This window comes from Scylla paramamosain, chromosome 34, assembly GCF_035594125.1.
Source record: "Scylla paramamosain isolate STU-SP2022 chromosome 34, ASM3559412v1, whole genome shotgun sequence".
In the NCBI taxonomy this organism is placed as follows: Eukaryota; Metazoa; Arthropoda; class Malacostraca; order Decapoda; family Portunidae; genus Scylla; species Scylla paramamosain.
The window spans coordinates 10,915,220-10,931,477 of NC_087184.1; the positions used below are offsets into that span (position 1 = coordinate 10,915,220).

General features: G+C 39.5%; 1 protein-coding gene across 5 annotated transcripts in view; it reads left to right on the forward strand.

Annotated features, from left to right (window-relative positions):
* LOC135090158 (uncharacterized) overlaps nt 1-8,324 on the forward strand; it is a 208,955-nt gene extending 200,631 nt beyond the window's left edge. For 2 of the 5 annotated variants that reach the window (XR_010261794.1, XR_010261796.1), the window contains one exon: nt 5,131-5,389. Coding sequence is in view for 2 of the 5 variants with exons in the window: in XM_063986571.1 (XP_063842641.1) it covers nt 7,717-7,838 (122 nt within the window). In the remaining 3 variants the exon portion in view is untranslated. Of the gene's footprint in view, nt 1-5,130; nt 5,390-5,693; nt 5,825-7,716 lie in introns of those variants that run through there. The other 3 variants (XM_063986571.1, XM_063986570.1, XR_010261795.1) reach the window with 2 other exon arrangements.
* Nucleotides 8,325-16,258: the final 7,934 nt, after the last annotated feature.

Sequence of the window (16,258 nt, forward strand, 5' to 3'; positions counted from 1 at the left end):
TTCCCTTAATTATTCACTCGTTCTCTTATTCACTCGTTCATACACTTGTACCCATATTCATTCGCTTCCATATTCACAAATTCTCCTATTTATTCCTTTCCTTCGTATCCTTTCTCCTAATCCCTATCATCTTCTCTTCTTCCTCTCCTTTTCGTATTTTTTTTTTTATCTGTATCGTCTTTTTCTCTTTTGGTTTTGTTAGTTTTTCCAAATTTGTCATTTTTTTTATTTTTTCCCCCTTAATTTTTATCACATTTTCCCGTCACTAACATTCCATCCAGAGTACTTTTTTTCCCCTCTCCGTATTTCTTTTTCCTCCTTCCTCCCACCCACTCCCATCCTCCGCATCCCATAAAAAATCAGACTTTTTTTTTCCCCCCCACAAAACACAATTTATTTCCCTGTCTGCGTGTATTCATGGATTTTTCCCCTATTTTTTTCTTTTTTTTTTTTTTTTTTCGTAGATAGTAAGTCTCAGTTGTTTTGTGTGCGGCTTTTCTTGTTTCCCCCACCCCCTTTTTTTCCTGTTGTATCTTTTCATCTTTTTCTTTACCATTTGTTTTCTTGTTTTTTTCGCATTTCCAAGGATGTTGAAGTAATTTTCATTTTTTTTTTTCCTTTAATGTTTTTTCCTTATTTTTTAGGGGGGGTCATTTTACACGTGTTTCCATTTTCATATAGTATCGGAGGAAACTTTTTTGTGTGTGTTTTTCTCGTGTTATCTTGTTTTCCTCTTGTTTTCCTTTTATTTTCTCAACGATTTTACTCATTTATTTATTTATTGCATTTTTCCTTCTATATAGACTAGTTTTCCAAAATTCTACCTTTTAAGATGTATAGATGAAAATGCGCTAATTTTTCCCTTCACTTTCCTTCATTTTCCTTGTAAAAGATGATTGTCGTTCCTTATTTACTTTTCCTCTTGTTTTCATCTTTCGTAATGTCAATAGGAGCTGTTTTCCAATACATTTCCTCATTTCCCTCATTACTTTCCTTGTATTCTTCCTTCAGAGACCATTACTTTTCTCTTTTTCCTCTTTTCTTTCTTTTCTTGTCTTTGTATTTCCTTCATAATAGCAGTAGAGGTAGCTACCCTACCCTATATAAAAAAAAGGGAAGGAGGAAAGCCAGGAACGATCAAAGTGAAGAAAAAAAAGGAAGGAAGAAAGGAAGTAGGAGGGTAAAAGGGGAGTAGAAAAAGGAAGGAAGGAAACAGGAAGAAAGGAAATAGGAAGAAACGCTGCGAAGTTTGAGTCAATAGTTCAGAAGTTTCATAAGTTTGAAGCTTCGAGACAGAGTACAAGAGAAAATCCTTAGTTTCCTAGTTTCCCTCCATGTAGTTTCCGGTACTCTTACTAAACTTACATTTCCTCAAATTCTACTTTCCCTTTATTTTTTTTTATTTTTTTCCTCACACTCTTCAGATTTCCTCTTTGTTTTCCGTCATGATTTCTTCTAAAGTCAGTGTTTCCCTATAAGATACACGTCCTTTATTAAATTCTACGTTTTTTCCCTTGGTCTCAATTTTTTTTTTCGGATTTTTTTTTTTTTTTAGTCTTCCTTTGGTTTTTCCTCATAATTTCCCTTTTTTTTTTTAATAGTACATCCTATCATCTAATTTTCACTTTTCCTTTAATTCCATTCCGCATATAGTTATCCTTTCAGATTTTACTGTTTTCCTCTTGTATTCCCGCATAATTTCTCCTTAGATAAGTCTTCTTATCAGTACACCCCACCAACTAATTTTACATTTCCCTTTAATTTCAATCCGCATAGAGACCGTTACCCTTTCAATTTCCTTTTTTTTTCTCGTTTTCTTTCATAATTTCATAATAAGGTCAGTCTTCCAATAAAGTCCCCCCCTCACACTCTCTCCTCCCCGTTTTCTTCGCCAGCCGTGTTATGTAACTGGCGTTGCTTTGTGTCTTGTGTATTGGTGTTGTTGGGATCAAATTTATGGCCTGGAATTTGTCGTCATTAAGCTCATTAGGGAATTTTTGAAGCCCCTTTATTATCCCATTTGTAGCCTTGATGGGAGGGAGAGGGAGAGGGAGAGTGATGGAAAGGAGCAAGGAAAAGATGGAGGAAGGAAGGGAAGGCGAGGAGGGACTGTGACATTGAGTGAAAGGGAGAGGAGGAGGAGGAGGAGGGATGATAGAGAGAGGGGAGAGGGATGGGGAGGAAAAGTAGTAGTAGTAGTAGTAATAGTAGTAGTAGTAAGAGGAGGAGGAGGAGGACGACAGACTGAGAGAGGAGGTGAAGGAAAAAGTAGGGCGGCGGAGGAGAAATAAATAGGAGGGGTGAGAGAGAGAGAGAGAGAGAGAGAGAGAGAGAGAGAGAGAGAGAGAGAGAGAGAGAGAGAGAGAGAGAGAGAGAATGGGAAGGAAAAGTTGTAGTAGTTGTTGTTGTAGTAGTAGTAGGAGGAGGAGGAGGAGGAGGAGGAGGAGGAGGGCAGACTGAGAGAGGAGGGGGAGGGAAATGTAGGAGGAGGAAAAAAGAGGAAGAGGGCTAACAGAGAGAAAAGGAAGGAAAAAACTAGAGGAGGAGGAGGAGAAAAGTAGGAGGAAAAGGGCTGGCTGAGAAAGGAGGGGAAGGGAAAAGGAGAAAGAGAAGGACGATAGAAGAGTAGAATAGAAGAATTGAGGGGAATGATGATAACTAATGGTAATAAAGCTGAATGCAGAGTGAAGGGGAAGAGAAGTAGTGAAAGAGGAAGAGAGGAGAGGAGGAAGTTAGGAAAAGGGAAGAAAAAAAAAGGAGGAAAGGAGGATTAGTATTTCTGGAGAAGAGAAGGAAGAAAAGGAGAGAATGGAGGGAGAGAGGGGAAAGATAACGAGGGAAGAAGAGAGAAGAAGGGAAAAAGAGAGAGAGGGAAAGGAAAGGGAGGTGAGAAAGGAAAGAAAGAGAGGGAAAATATGAAAGAAAAGCAGAGGAAAGGGAAAAGTACAATTTCTCTCTCTCTCTCTCTCTCTCTCTCTCTCTCTCTCTCTCTCTCTCTCTCTCTCTCTCTCTCTCTCTCTCTCTCTCTCTCTCGGTCTCGTACATCTCAATGTTTATTTGTGTTTTACAGCCCCGGGCCATAAATTTGCATCGTGTCTTCCATAAGAGTGTTCCCTAGTCCCTCCTGTCTCCCTCCTCCTCCTCCTCCTCCTCGTCGTTTTTCTCTTCCTGATCTGTAATTCTTTGTTTCTCTCGTCCTCTTTCTTTTGTTGTAGTTTTTTTTTTCTTCTGCTGCTGGTGTTCCTGCTGCTGCTGCTACTACTACTACTACTACTACTACTACTACTACTACTACTACTACTACTACTACTTCTTATCCAAAGTTTTCCCATCCTGCATCAGACTCCCTTCCTCCTCCTCCTCCTCCTCCTCCTCCTCCTCCTCCTCCTCCTCCTCCTCCTCCTCCTCCTCCTCCTCCCAAAGTTTCCTGTGTGTCCATCGCCTCTTCCTTCTTTTTGCACATAGTTGTTATTGTTGTTGTTTTATCGTTGTTGTTAATGACTTAGAGCGCCTGAAAGTGTGTGTGGTATGGGCAGTTATCTCTCTCTCTCTCTCTCTCTCTCTCTCTCTCTCTCTCTCTCTCTCTCTCTCTCTCTCTCTCTCTCTCTCTCTCTCTCTCTGTTTCGATTTTTTCCTTTTTTTTTTTCTTTTTTTCTTCCAATTTTTTGTTGTTGCTGTGTTGGGTCAGAATATTTGCATTGATGGACACAGTTGGGAGTTTTTGTTTCATATTTTTTTTTTTTTTTTACATTCCTATTATTTTTTTTTTTTTTTTTTGTATTTTAATGGATTTCTAGATGTTCGTGCTATTTTTCTTCGTATTTTTGTTTACTTTTTTATTTTCTTTTTTTTTTTTGTATTTGATAGTTTGCCGTGTTTTTTTTTTTTTAGATTTTGATTTTTTGTTTCTTCTTGTGTATGTTTAGTATTTTTTTTTAATATCTTATACATTTCATTAGTATTTTTTTTTCTTTTTCGCCATTTTCCCTTAATTCTCCTTTCTTCATTATTTATATTAGTTTTTTTCTTAATTATATTTCTTTACTTTTGTTTTTTGTATTCTTTTAAATTTCGTATATACTCTCTTATATGCTTTCATTATTTCCCGAGAATTTTCCTATTTTCTTATTTTCCCTAGACTTTTCTCTCTCCTTTTAGTTTTGTTTTCCTCCTCACTTTTCATATTTTTTTTCTATAATTCCCTCTCCTTTCATCACTTCATATACTTTTCTACTCCATTATTTTCCTATACTTTCCCTCCTCCCTTCATTATTTTTTTTCATTCTTTCTCCCTTCTTTCTTTATTTTTTTTCCCACATGTTTCTTCCTTCCATTGTATTCCTCTAGTCCCTCTTTTCATTTTTCACTATTTTCTACTTTCTCCCATTGTTGTTTTGCATTATTTTCTTTACTTTCTTTCAATGTTTTCCTTTATTTTCACTCGTTTCATTTTTTCTTCACTTTTTTCCTCCTTTCATTATTTTTTCCTTGATTTCTCCTACCTTTCAGTATTTTTTCCTCTATATTATCCTTCTTTTCATTAATTTACTTATCTCTCCGTTTATTTTCATTATTTTCCTGCCTCCTTTTATTTTCCAGTATTTTCTCTCTCTCCTGTTATTATCATCGTTTTCTTCCCTCCTTTGATTATTTCCTTGTTTACTTTTATCTTTTATTTTCTTCCTCCTTTTATCATCCTTTACTTTTCTTCCGCCATCTTGTATTTCCCAGTCAGGTAAAGGAACGGAGTAATTTCCCTAAACGCTTATATCCTCCTTTCCTCCTTTCTTATTCTTATTCCTTTCTCAATATCAAATTTCCCCATCTCTGAAAAAAATAAATAAATAAAATAAATCGTAAAGCAATAATCTATACATAAAAATTTTCCCTCCCTTCTAACTTTATTTCCTCTTTTTTCACCTTTACTTAATTTCCCTTAGTTTCTTTTTAACCCTTTTTTTTCTATTCAAAGACACGAAGCTTTGTTTTCAAGTTGTATTTCTTTTATGTTTCAAAATTGCCCTCGAACTGTTTCCTCTCTCTCTCTCTCTCTCTCTCTCTCTCTCTCTCTCTCTCTCTCTCTCTCTCTCTCTCTCTCTCTCTCTCTCTCTCTCTTTTTTTTTTTTTCAGCGCGACGGTCACAGCCAATAGGAATTCAGGACGCGATCGGAGAAGTAATGTGATTGGTTTAGGACGAAACTGCCTGACCTGAACCTACCCACGTTCCAAATACCCTTGTTTCTGTATGTGTGTGTGTACGTGTGTGGGTTTCTGGGTTCCTGTCTGTCTTCTGTCTGTCTGTGTACGTATGTTTGTGTCTTTCTGTCTGTCTGTCTGTTTATTTATATGTCTGTCTTGGTTTTTCTGTGTGTGTGTGTGTGTGTGTGTGTGTGTGTGTGTGTGTGTGTGTGTGTGTGTGTCTATTTGTATGTATCTGTACCCTTGTTTCTGTCTGTGCCTGTCTGTCTGTCTGTCTGTCTCTCCTCTGTCTGTATGTTTGTTTGTCCATCTATATTTCGTATTCATATTTTGTCTTTCCTTCACATTCTGTAATATTTATTTTTATTACCTTTATTCCCTTTATTCTCTCTCTCTCTCTCTCTCTCTCTCTCTCTCTCTCTCTCTCTCTCTCTCTCTCTCTCTCTCTCTCTCTCTCTCTCTCTCTCTCTCTCTCTCTCTCTCGCAAAGGGCAGACTGGCAGGAATACAAAGCTACGTAGAGGAAAAGAAAAAAAAAGAAAGAAAAAAAGACAAACGGCGCAAGACATCGAGAACTAATCCCTGTGAGTGGAGAGAGAGAGAGAGAGAGAGAGAGAGAGAGAGAGAGAGAGAGAGAGAGAGAGAGAGAGAGAGAATTGTGCTGAAAGAGATTTGTACTGCATTTTTTAACGTTATTTTCAGAGCTGCAATGATTTACGCTTGGATATTGGACAGGAAAGTGACGTACGAGAAAAAAAATGAAAAACATGCAAGATTGGAAACTGAAAATAAGAAACACTTAAAAAAAAAAAAAAAGAATGAAGAGAAGAAGCGGAAACAGAAGAATGGTAACGAGGAGGATGGAGAGAGAGAGAGAGAGAGAGAGAGAGAGAGAGAGAGAGAGAGAGAGAGAGAGAGAGAGAGAGAGAGAGAGAGAGAGAGAGAGAGGAAAGAAGATAGACAGGAAAGAAGATAGACAGGAAAGGGAAAAAATTATGAAGACTAGAGGAAAGGGAAAAAGACAAGAGGAAAGAGCAGAAAAAGGAGAAAAGAGAGAGGGAAGAAGAAAAAGATGGATGACGACAAGAGGAAAGAGGAAAAGACGACAAAAAAAAAAAACAAGAGGAAAGATCTGAAAAGGAGGAAAGACAGAAAGGAGGAAAAGATGATAGAAGACAAGAGGAAAGGAGGAAAAAAAGATGAAAGAAAAGAGAAAAGGGCGATGAAAGAAGACAGGAAAGTGGAGAAAAAACGATGGGAGAAGACAAAAGAAAAGAAATAAAACGAAACAAGAAGACAACGAGGAAAGAGGAAAGGACAGTGAAAGAAGACAAGGATATAATGAAAACAGAAGTCTAAAGAAAAGAGGAAGGAGGAAAGAAGGAAAAGGGGGAAAAATGATTTGAAAAGGTGTACCATCTGAAGAGGAGAAAAAGGTAAAGGTGAGAAAGATCACTACTAAATCACTCGTTTTGTTCAGGTGAGGACAGGTGAGCGGCTTCAGTCAGTGCTAATTAGTGAGGTACTTTGAGGCATGAATAATCTGTAAGGATTTATCATATTATTTAAACCCTTTGACTGCCACTTAGTACACCTTTCCCTAATTACCAGTTACTCTGAGACACCTTTACTTGTTCTACAGCCATACGCAATCTTTGAACTAGGAAGAAATTGCAATTTTTATTTTTTTTCATTGCTAACTTTCTTGTAGATGCTTACAAAGACGATCACGCATTGTTTCTAGTGCTGCTAATTGTTTGTGTAGGTCTATTTATTTTACAAGAATGAAAGCAGCTTTGGTTTTGTCATGAGTGGAGTGTTGTGGGTTTGATTCGGATTCCTCTATAATTAAAACTGCCGTGTGATTTTTTTTTTTTTTTTTTTTTTGTTAGTTTTAGTTGAGGGAGTTGGAATTAACGGCTTTATTTTTTAGCGTTTTTTCTATTTTATTTACTTAGAATAATAATAATTTATTCTGTCTTTTTATATAGTAAAAGGATTGGAATTAACTTGCTTTTAATCCTTTCACTTTTGTGGTCATCTTTTGTTAATCCTTTCACTGTTGTGGTCGTCTTTTGTTAACACTGAGAGCAGTATCAAAAATGTAGTTTGCATGGAGAGAGAGAGTCAAGAGAATAAAGGATTAATTTTGTGTTGTCTAGGCTGCAGAATTAGTGTTTATGGGAAAAGAATGTGCAGCAGTGAAAGTTGTGTTAAGCTTTATTTTATTCATTATTGTTGTATCTAAGTATGGGAGTTGGAATTAACGGCCTTTTAAACTTTTGTTTTTGCATCTCAGCCAGTTTTCCTTGTCACAAAAATGGAAATTATTTGTTTTAACAATTCAGTATGTTTCTTAACTTTTATCTACTTGAAAAAGGAAACAGGTGTAGGATTAAAGTAAACATCCACAATATTTGTCTACATTTTTATAGTAGTATACAAATAAATAATGAAAATAAATATACAAATAAAAATAAAAGTAAAGATGTTGTATAGTGATATTGTTGTTTTGCAGGATCTCCACCCGTCCTGCCCCGACAACTCCCTCGCCCGGCGCCGCCCCACGTGACCTGCCCCGCCTGCCCCGCGCGGCACCGTGCTCTGGCGGCCACGCGACAAAGCGACAAACTAAATTAACTTCCGGTGTTTCCACTGATTGCGAAAGGAAATCTAGCTCCAGTCCACCTTTGTTTGTGCGTGTGATTACGTAAACCTTGATGGGGATAGAGCGAAAGGTTCGACTCTATATTTTTTTATAGTTAGATTAAGCACAGCGGCGTGATACACATGTGAAGGAAAGAGAACAGTTGTTGTAGATGAAAAGTTGAACGAGGCGGCACAGAAAGGGAAGACGAATGAATGGTATACTGATGAGCCACATACTGATGAGCCACGAAGATCAATGAATTAGAGAAGAAACAGAATTGAAGACACTGGGGGGGGGGGGACGTTGTGCTTTGGAGTGATGTGAGTGTAGGGATGAAGGGATTGTGATGCAGCAGCCTACATACACACACGTTCAGCCACTTTTGTTGAAAGTAGTGCAAACCTCCCTTGCCCTCGTTTCCCATTCTTTCCTGCTCCTCCTCGTTCATTCTCTTCATCTTTCTAGTTTACGGTGGTGTTCCTTTTACTACCCGTCATCCTCTTTACATAAGTAGGCATCTCCTTATTTGCTATCTCTATCGTCAACTGTCACACCCTTGGGTTACGTACTCACACACAGAGACAAGGACCGGATTCTTCCTGTGAAGACGCGTGGCCACCAGAGCTCAGTGCCTGGAAACCGAGTGCAGCACGAGTTTCTGCAGACATTGCTAGAGGAGAAAGTACAAGTTATTCGAAAGAGGAAATGTTCCATGCACATCTGCATCTCGAGGCCTTGTTTGGCTGTATTATGAAATTCAAGTGTGGCGGGCGACAGATTCACAATGACCGGGCATCCGTGGTGGGATTGTTTCTTGGTAAAAATTGTGAAATAATCAATGATTCTAAAATTTTGAGCATTACAGTAATGATTTGTATTAACCGTACATAACAAAAATAATGCGTTACGTGGCGTGGCATCATCGTTGTCCGGGCAGGAAGGGCAGTATTATCAAATCGTAACTTGCAGTTTCCCGTGTTTCGTAATAATTGAAGTTTCAGCCAGACATACCGCCGCCGCAGACGCTCCATCCACCAGTTGTGAATCTGTCGTTCGCAGCATAACAAAAGTGTACAGAGGGAGGGAGAACAGTTTATTTTCTAGCAATATCTGGGGAGAGAGCTTTTACATACCCCCCTGTACAGAGGGAGACACCAGAATGGCAGAAAAGTAATCGTATGTGATCGTGTGGAATGGTCGTGGCAGACAGGTTGGGTAAAGTACTCTAGAAAGTGATGAACGAAAATGTTTCTGCTTGTAAATGGTTTTTAAAAATCTAGACATTCGTTTGTACTGTGTGTCATTAATTAAAATATAATTTTGTTAGGTATTTTTGTTTATTGTCAGTCATATCTAATAAAGAAAAAGGAAAGGGTCTCTCGAACTCTTACAACTGCTGCGGCTTTCACAAGTCTTACGCTCAGTAGGAAGGCGGCCCCGCCACGCACAAGGAATGGAGGGGGCGCCGGAATCATGTATATAGTTTTGTCCCGCAGCTGCTTGATTTGTGTGTGGCCTCGCTCCAACAAACGGAGGGGAAGCAGCCTCCTTGAGCACAGATCTGAGAGACTGTGTGCACTGGGGAAGACGACTTCCGTCCATCACTAGCGGTAGCAACGCAGACATCCGTAGCTCCTGTGGTGGCCGCTGTCTTCATGTCTGGGTCAATGCTGTTCTCTCCAGTTAATACATCTGAAGTTCATAAACAGGCAAACTTACTCCACTACGCATCTAGAGAAGGTGACAGTATATAACCGTGACCAGTAAAACAATGAATGATACGTGACGCTGAAGGCTGCCAGATTATTTGTCAATGTTGTTATAGTGTCAACAAGAACAGCACTGCTTCCGAGAACAGAGCAATAAATTTACTCTTGCTTAATATTTAAATCACCTCAGTCGTGTACAGCGCCATGTAAGCTACGCAGTGAAAATCTTGAGTCATAACTCACCTTTGATGGACACACTGCATCGCCTTGTAAACACGAGCCGGCCTCAGACCGTCAGGGCGGTGGTGCGAGGTGTCATGGCTGGCAGCAGTCTCAGCGTCTCATCAGGCACGCCGGGAACTGCCCTGCGAGGTGAGGAATAGCTAGCAAACAGTGTCCACATTCGTCATGTATTACCGAAATAATGTTCATAGGGTATGTATATATATAATATATATACACCTTCAGTAAGAAATGCCAAGCAAGAAAGTTGAATTACACATTAAGGAAAAATCGATTACTTCTTAAAAAACACCTTTCTTTAATCATTCGTCACCTAATCACACTCGTCACCGAGATCTTTTCTTATTCTTCAGTCATCCCCAAGCATTGTACTGGCTAAGAATTGCAAAATCCATTCTTTTTTATGCTTTTCTTATAGATGCTTATAAAAACTCTATATTGCTTTTAATGCCGACCCTCGTGACTGTTGACATGAAGAGGAACACCGCTATGACAACGTTTGAGGTCATCTTTCCCAGTCATGGTGAGTATTTCAGTCACAATCACGCAGACCACGAGGCGTCCACGTCAGTTATTAACGTGTCACTCCGTTGCTCAGGTTACCGTTATTAATATTTCTTCCTGTACAATAATGTCAAGTGAAAAATAACTGTTTCTAGGAACGCAGCAATAAATCACTGTTCGGTGCTTCACACACAAATCATTGTGTGCTCTATCGATGTGACGCGAGGTTTGGTCATACCTTCACCCGTGACGGTACACACACAGTCCTCCCATGCATGAAGTTCACGGGGTGCGTTTCTTTACATACGAAGCTCGACAGTTCATATCAAGTCTTGGTATTTTTGTCGCACTAATGGAGGGAGGAATCTCTTACGTTGCAACTTTCAGCAATACTGTTTGTTCGAGTGACCGATTAAAAAAAAAAAAAGGCAAAAAACGCAGGAGCAAGGCAAAAAACTACGTGTTTGTGACGAAAAAAATGGAAATGTAAACGTTAACCATCATGCCTTCCAAACAGAAAACAAACATACTTCCTACAACGTATATAGCGTACGAGTGTATTTCCACTGACTGATGGTCCTGCGGCACGCTAGGAATCGTGAAGCATTGCCGTTTGTGGCCACCATTAGCACAGCCTGTGTAAGCAACCGAGGAGGAAAAATGTGGAAACATTGCGAACTTTTTTGCATGGGAGAACACGAGTGCATGGCCACGGGTGGGTTGTCAACACACGACGCTTACCTGCCTGGCGGTGTGGCGGAGCGTGGCAAGGATCAACACGTAGACAGCCGCCGCCGCCAGGAGAGTGGGTCGCCCAGGAAGGTAAGGAAGAATCAGTACCTCTAACACTTGTCACGCACCACACAGGGAAGACAGAGAGCTGCACCGACACCTGGACAGGGCGAAGGTCAGGTGACATATTGGACTGAAATAAATAAAACAGCGTCCTTTAGTTATGAGGTCTGGAGGGATGTTAAGACCACCTGACATCACCAAGACATCACTAATTTCTTCAATATTTTACACACGGTTCCTTTGTCTTTCTTACACAGCCACCTCAAAACATGATACCAGTTAGAGATACGAAAAAAATCTTGAATTCCCTTTTCTTTCTTGTACTTGCTTGTATAGATTTTGTACAGTGCTACGAGTCCTATGAATTGTTGCACATAATAAAGGACCGTGCCTGCCTAACTTGTACTGCTGTGGTCGTAACCTTTCAGATTTAGAGCACCGTAAAAGAATTCCTATATAGAAAAAAATGAAAATACAAGGTTAATAATTTCTTTAGGCAACACAAAACAATACGAGACACGCAAAATACAACTATCCCAAGTATTGTAGATGATTATGGGAAAACTATTTAACAGCAAAATGGTCAGAGTGCTGTATTAACCACGCCTGACAGAACGGTGGTGCACGAATCCCCAGCCAGCACGTGTTGCACAGACTTGGCGGGCAGTCATTGAGCCTCGCAGGTGTTGTGTGTCCAAGTTCTGGTTTATTATGTAACTTGTTGATTGAGCTGTCATAGAGAACCCGTAGTTGAGATTAGTGTGTGTGTGTGTGTGTGTGTGTGTGTGTGTGTGTGTGTGTGTGTGTGTGTCTCGTAAGTCAGCGGCGGTCTCAAGATCACGTGTTGGATTCGTGATGACCCGCCATTATCCTCAGGGTCAGATTAGCTCAATGTGATCTATGAGCGCGGCGCCGACCACTCCTTACACACACACACACACACACACACACGGGATAGAGCGTGGGAGTGAAGTGAGGGTCTTTTGAGCTGATGACTGCCCGAGTGTGATGTGCCAGTGAGCGAGCCAGTGAATTTTTGGGGACGGGGAGCGTGTGAGTGTGCAAGCGAAATGTGTGGGAGGGAAGGGGGGAGTGGGAGATTAAGCGAGTAGGGGATGTATATATATCAAGTGAGCCGGTGGGGAGGGGTGAGTGAGCAAGAGAGCTGGTGCGAGTTGTGGGGCGTGTGTGTGAACGGGCAACTGAGCGAGCGCCTGGGAGTGGCGGGTGCGTGGGTGTGTCTGGAGGCGTGGGGGCGTGAAAGCGTGGCCAAAATTTAATGAACTTGCATGCGTGACAGTGTGTGTGTGTGTGTGTGTGTGTGTGTGTGTGTGTGTGTTTCAATATGCTTGCTTAACTAGTGTGCGTGAGAACAAGGGTATTGCTTTTGTGAGTGTGCTTGTGCGTGTCACTCGGCCCTCGGTAAAAAGAGAAGAGAGAAAAGAAGGCTTGGTACGTGACGAGAAAACCTAAGCTCGGATTATCGAACTATTTTTTTCCTTATCACCAAACTATAAAGCTGCTCTTGTGAAATACATGAAGCGGTGTTGTTTTTAACACATCAATGCTCTTTACAACAATAGTTTAATAAACCGGTGCACACTGCACCTTTTATTCCAAATTGACACTTAAATGTTTGAACTACAACAATCACTTAATTGCACAATTATTCAGTGTTTACTATACCTTTCCTTGTGCATTGTGATACTCGAGTGCTTTTAACTACAACTGGCCACCCTAGTACATTAAGTAGCTACGTAATTCTAACTACACCCTTTGTTCTGCATTAAATGACCCAGATATCTGAACTCTATAATTTACCTTAAGCAGCAAGCTTCCTGTATTATTGAACAGCTGAATGAGTCCTGTAACAACCTTAACTATCACAGTAACGAGGCCCGCGGTTATGGCCAGTAACAATCGAAAGGCCTAACCAGCACGTGATGGTTTACTAATCTCTAACCACATAGCAAGTCGATAGTTTGCTGACGTACATAATTAACCAGTGATAGTTGACGTTAAGTATTCACTAACAGTTTGGCAACATAATTATCCACTAATAGGAAAGAGACGCGTGCCACCAACTTGTTCATTAACCACTGATAGTTCATTGACTCGTGTAATTCCCTAACTAGTTACTGATCTGGGTGTAATTATCCACTGATAGTCTGACGATTTTATTAAAAGCCACGGACAGTTTAACAAGAGTAATTATCTTGACAGCACGAGTACACACTGTTAGCAGGAATAATCGCCCACTGATCGTCCACTGCCCTGGCTAATTATTCATGAATAGTTTGTAATTATCCCAGTATATCCTGCCGAGCTGTGTACTCCCAGCAAGCAGCACGTTAAGAGACACACGCAACACTTTTATACGACCTTAAATTAAATGACTACAGGAATTTATTATTATTCTCAGCATTTACTCCGTCCCGTCTCCCACAAACACAAAATAAATAAAGTAAATAAAATAAACATACATAAATAAATACCAAACTATCTGAGAAATTAACTTAATACAAAACTTACTCACTTTCGTCATGATGGTGGTGGTGGTGGTGTCGCCTTCACGCCCACACCCTCCTCCCATCACCACGCCTCGCCCTCGTCTGCCTCCTTCCCTCCCTAAGCTTCGCCGGCTGGTCCACACGAAGCAGTAAGGCAGTAATGAATCTGTTTCGAACCGCCAAGCCAATTCACGTTATCAAAGCAAGAACTGTATTTTCTCCACAAGTACGATAATTGGATTGAAGTAAGGGTTAGAATCATAGTAGTGTGGATGTGCAGAAAATTTGGTTCCGGTACGTAGAGGAGTTTGGAGTTTTATAAAGTGCAATGAGTCTGAACAGCCATATTTGAAGCATAACTGGATCTTTAGGCAATACGTATTTTCTTTCTTTTTTTTGTTCATTTATCGATTTTTTTTATTTGTTCTTTATTGATTTGTTTATTCTTTACGTAAGGCTAAGAAGCATAGTTGATTGTTCATTGCCCTATTTTCTTTCTTTCTTCATTTATCGATCTGTTTCCTTCACTTTGTCTATTTTTTTTTCTATTCTTTATTTTTTTAACGTAAGGCTAAGATGCATCGTTAACTACCTATTACCCTATTTTCTTTCCTTTTTTTTCCCCTTATCGATCTTTCTTTTTCCTTTTGTTTTCTTATTCTTTATTTATTTGTTATTCTTTACGTAAGGTTAAGACATAGTTAACTCCTTACCCCTATCACCACCACCACCACCACCGCCGCCGCCGCCGCCACTGCCACCACCACCACTGCTATCAGTAAGACTCTCTCATTTACATTTTCTTAATTATCCTACTGAGCCCTATTAAGGAAATAAGGCAGGACGGGGCACAACAAAGGGAGGAAAAAATTATTTTGCCACTCCCGAGAATAATAGTGAGCTAATAATAATAATAATAACAACAACAACAACAACAACAACAACAACAACAACAACAACAACAACAACGAGGAAGAAGAACAAGAATAAGAACAAGAACTAGAACAAGAAGAAAAACAAAAACAGCAACCAGAAGAGAGTTCAAAATGAAAAAAAAAATAAATAAATGAATAATAAATAACTTCAAAATACAAACAAACATTATAAACACACACTTCCCTACAATACACCACCACCACCACCATCACCACTACAGCCTTCCTTCCAAACATTCCTCATTCCACAAACGCTCTTTGAGATTCCTACAATGGCAAAGAATGACGAGATCCCTCCCTCCCCACCCAGCGTACAATTATCGTGTCTTCTCGCATGACGGTCTGCCTGCAAGAAACCTCGTACACACACCACACATTGCTGTACTCATTCTCCAGCGCACTTTTGTCACGCAAGCACACTGCACGCACTGGTCAGGTGAATAATGATCGATGCGTGATGAATGTACAGATGCAGGTAATGAGGTGATGTAAATACTAAGATTGTGAAATTACATGTTAAAAAAAAAAAAGTGATAATATTATGCTACCGAGTGTGAAAAAAATAGTAAGTGAATAAATGAAAGTAATAAATGAATAAGTAAATTATATACTTTTATAAAAACAAAGGTGTGATAATGTTATGCTACAGTGTGTGGAAAAAAAATGTAAATGAATAGGTAGGTAAATCTGAGGGAAAAAGTTTGGCATTTGAAAAAAAAAAAAAAGAAAGAAAAGAAAAGAAACAAACAAAACACATGTATATAACGACAAATATAAGTGTGGTATTTGAAGGAACTGAACCAAAGCATAAGTATGTAAATATTGACAATAAAAGTGTGCTATCAGAAAAATAAAATAATAAAATAATAATAATAAAACAGAAACAAAAAAATATCAAAAATAATAATACAATAAGTACTTGAGTAACAACAACAAACAATAAATAATAAAAAAATAAGTAATAATAAAACAATAACAAAACAACAACAACAACAACAATAATGATGATGATAATAATAATAATAATAAGTAAACACTAAAACAACAAAAACAAAGAACAAAATAATAACTAAATAACAAAGGAAAACATAATAATAACGAAAACAATAACAAAAAAACAATAAACGATAACAATTAAACCAACGAGAGAGAGAGAGAGAGAGAGAGAGAGAGAGAGAGAGAGAGAGAGAGAGAGAGAGAGAGAGAGAGAGAGAGAGAGGACACACACACACACACACACACACACACACACACACACACACACACACACACACACACACACACACACACACACACACACACACTTAGTTCCTTCTTCCCATGTGTCTGCAACAGGAACAGAACAACTGAAGGTAGGCAGGTGAGTTGGCGTGCCTCACCTGCCCACACCTGCGCCAGACAAGGACAGGTGACCCGCCGCCGCGTGTTACCTGAGATATTGGTTTCGTCACACCGATGTTTATTACTTCACCCGCCTGATTCATACCTGTGCCGCCGTCATTATTGATTCAGGCACCTGGTGAACACACACACACACACACACACACACACACACACACATTTCCAAAGATAGACTGGAGAGAGAGAGAGAGAGAGAGAGAGAGAGAGAGAGAGAGAGAGAGAGAGAGAGAGAGAGAGAGAGAGAGAGAGAGAGAGAGAGCGTTCACAAACAACGACTCATATGACTAAAAATAAATCAATAATTAAATTAATA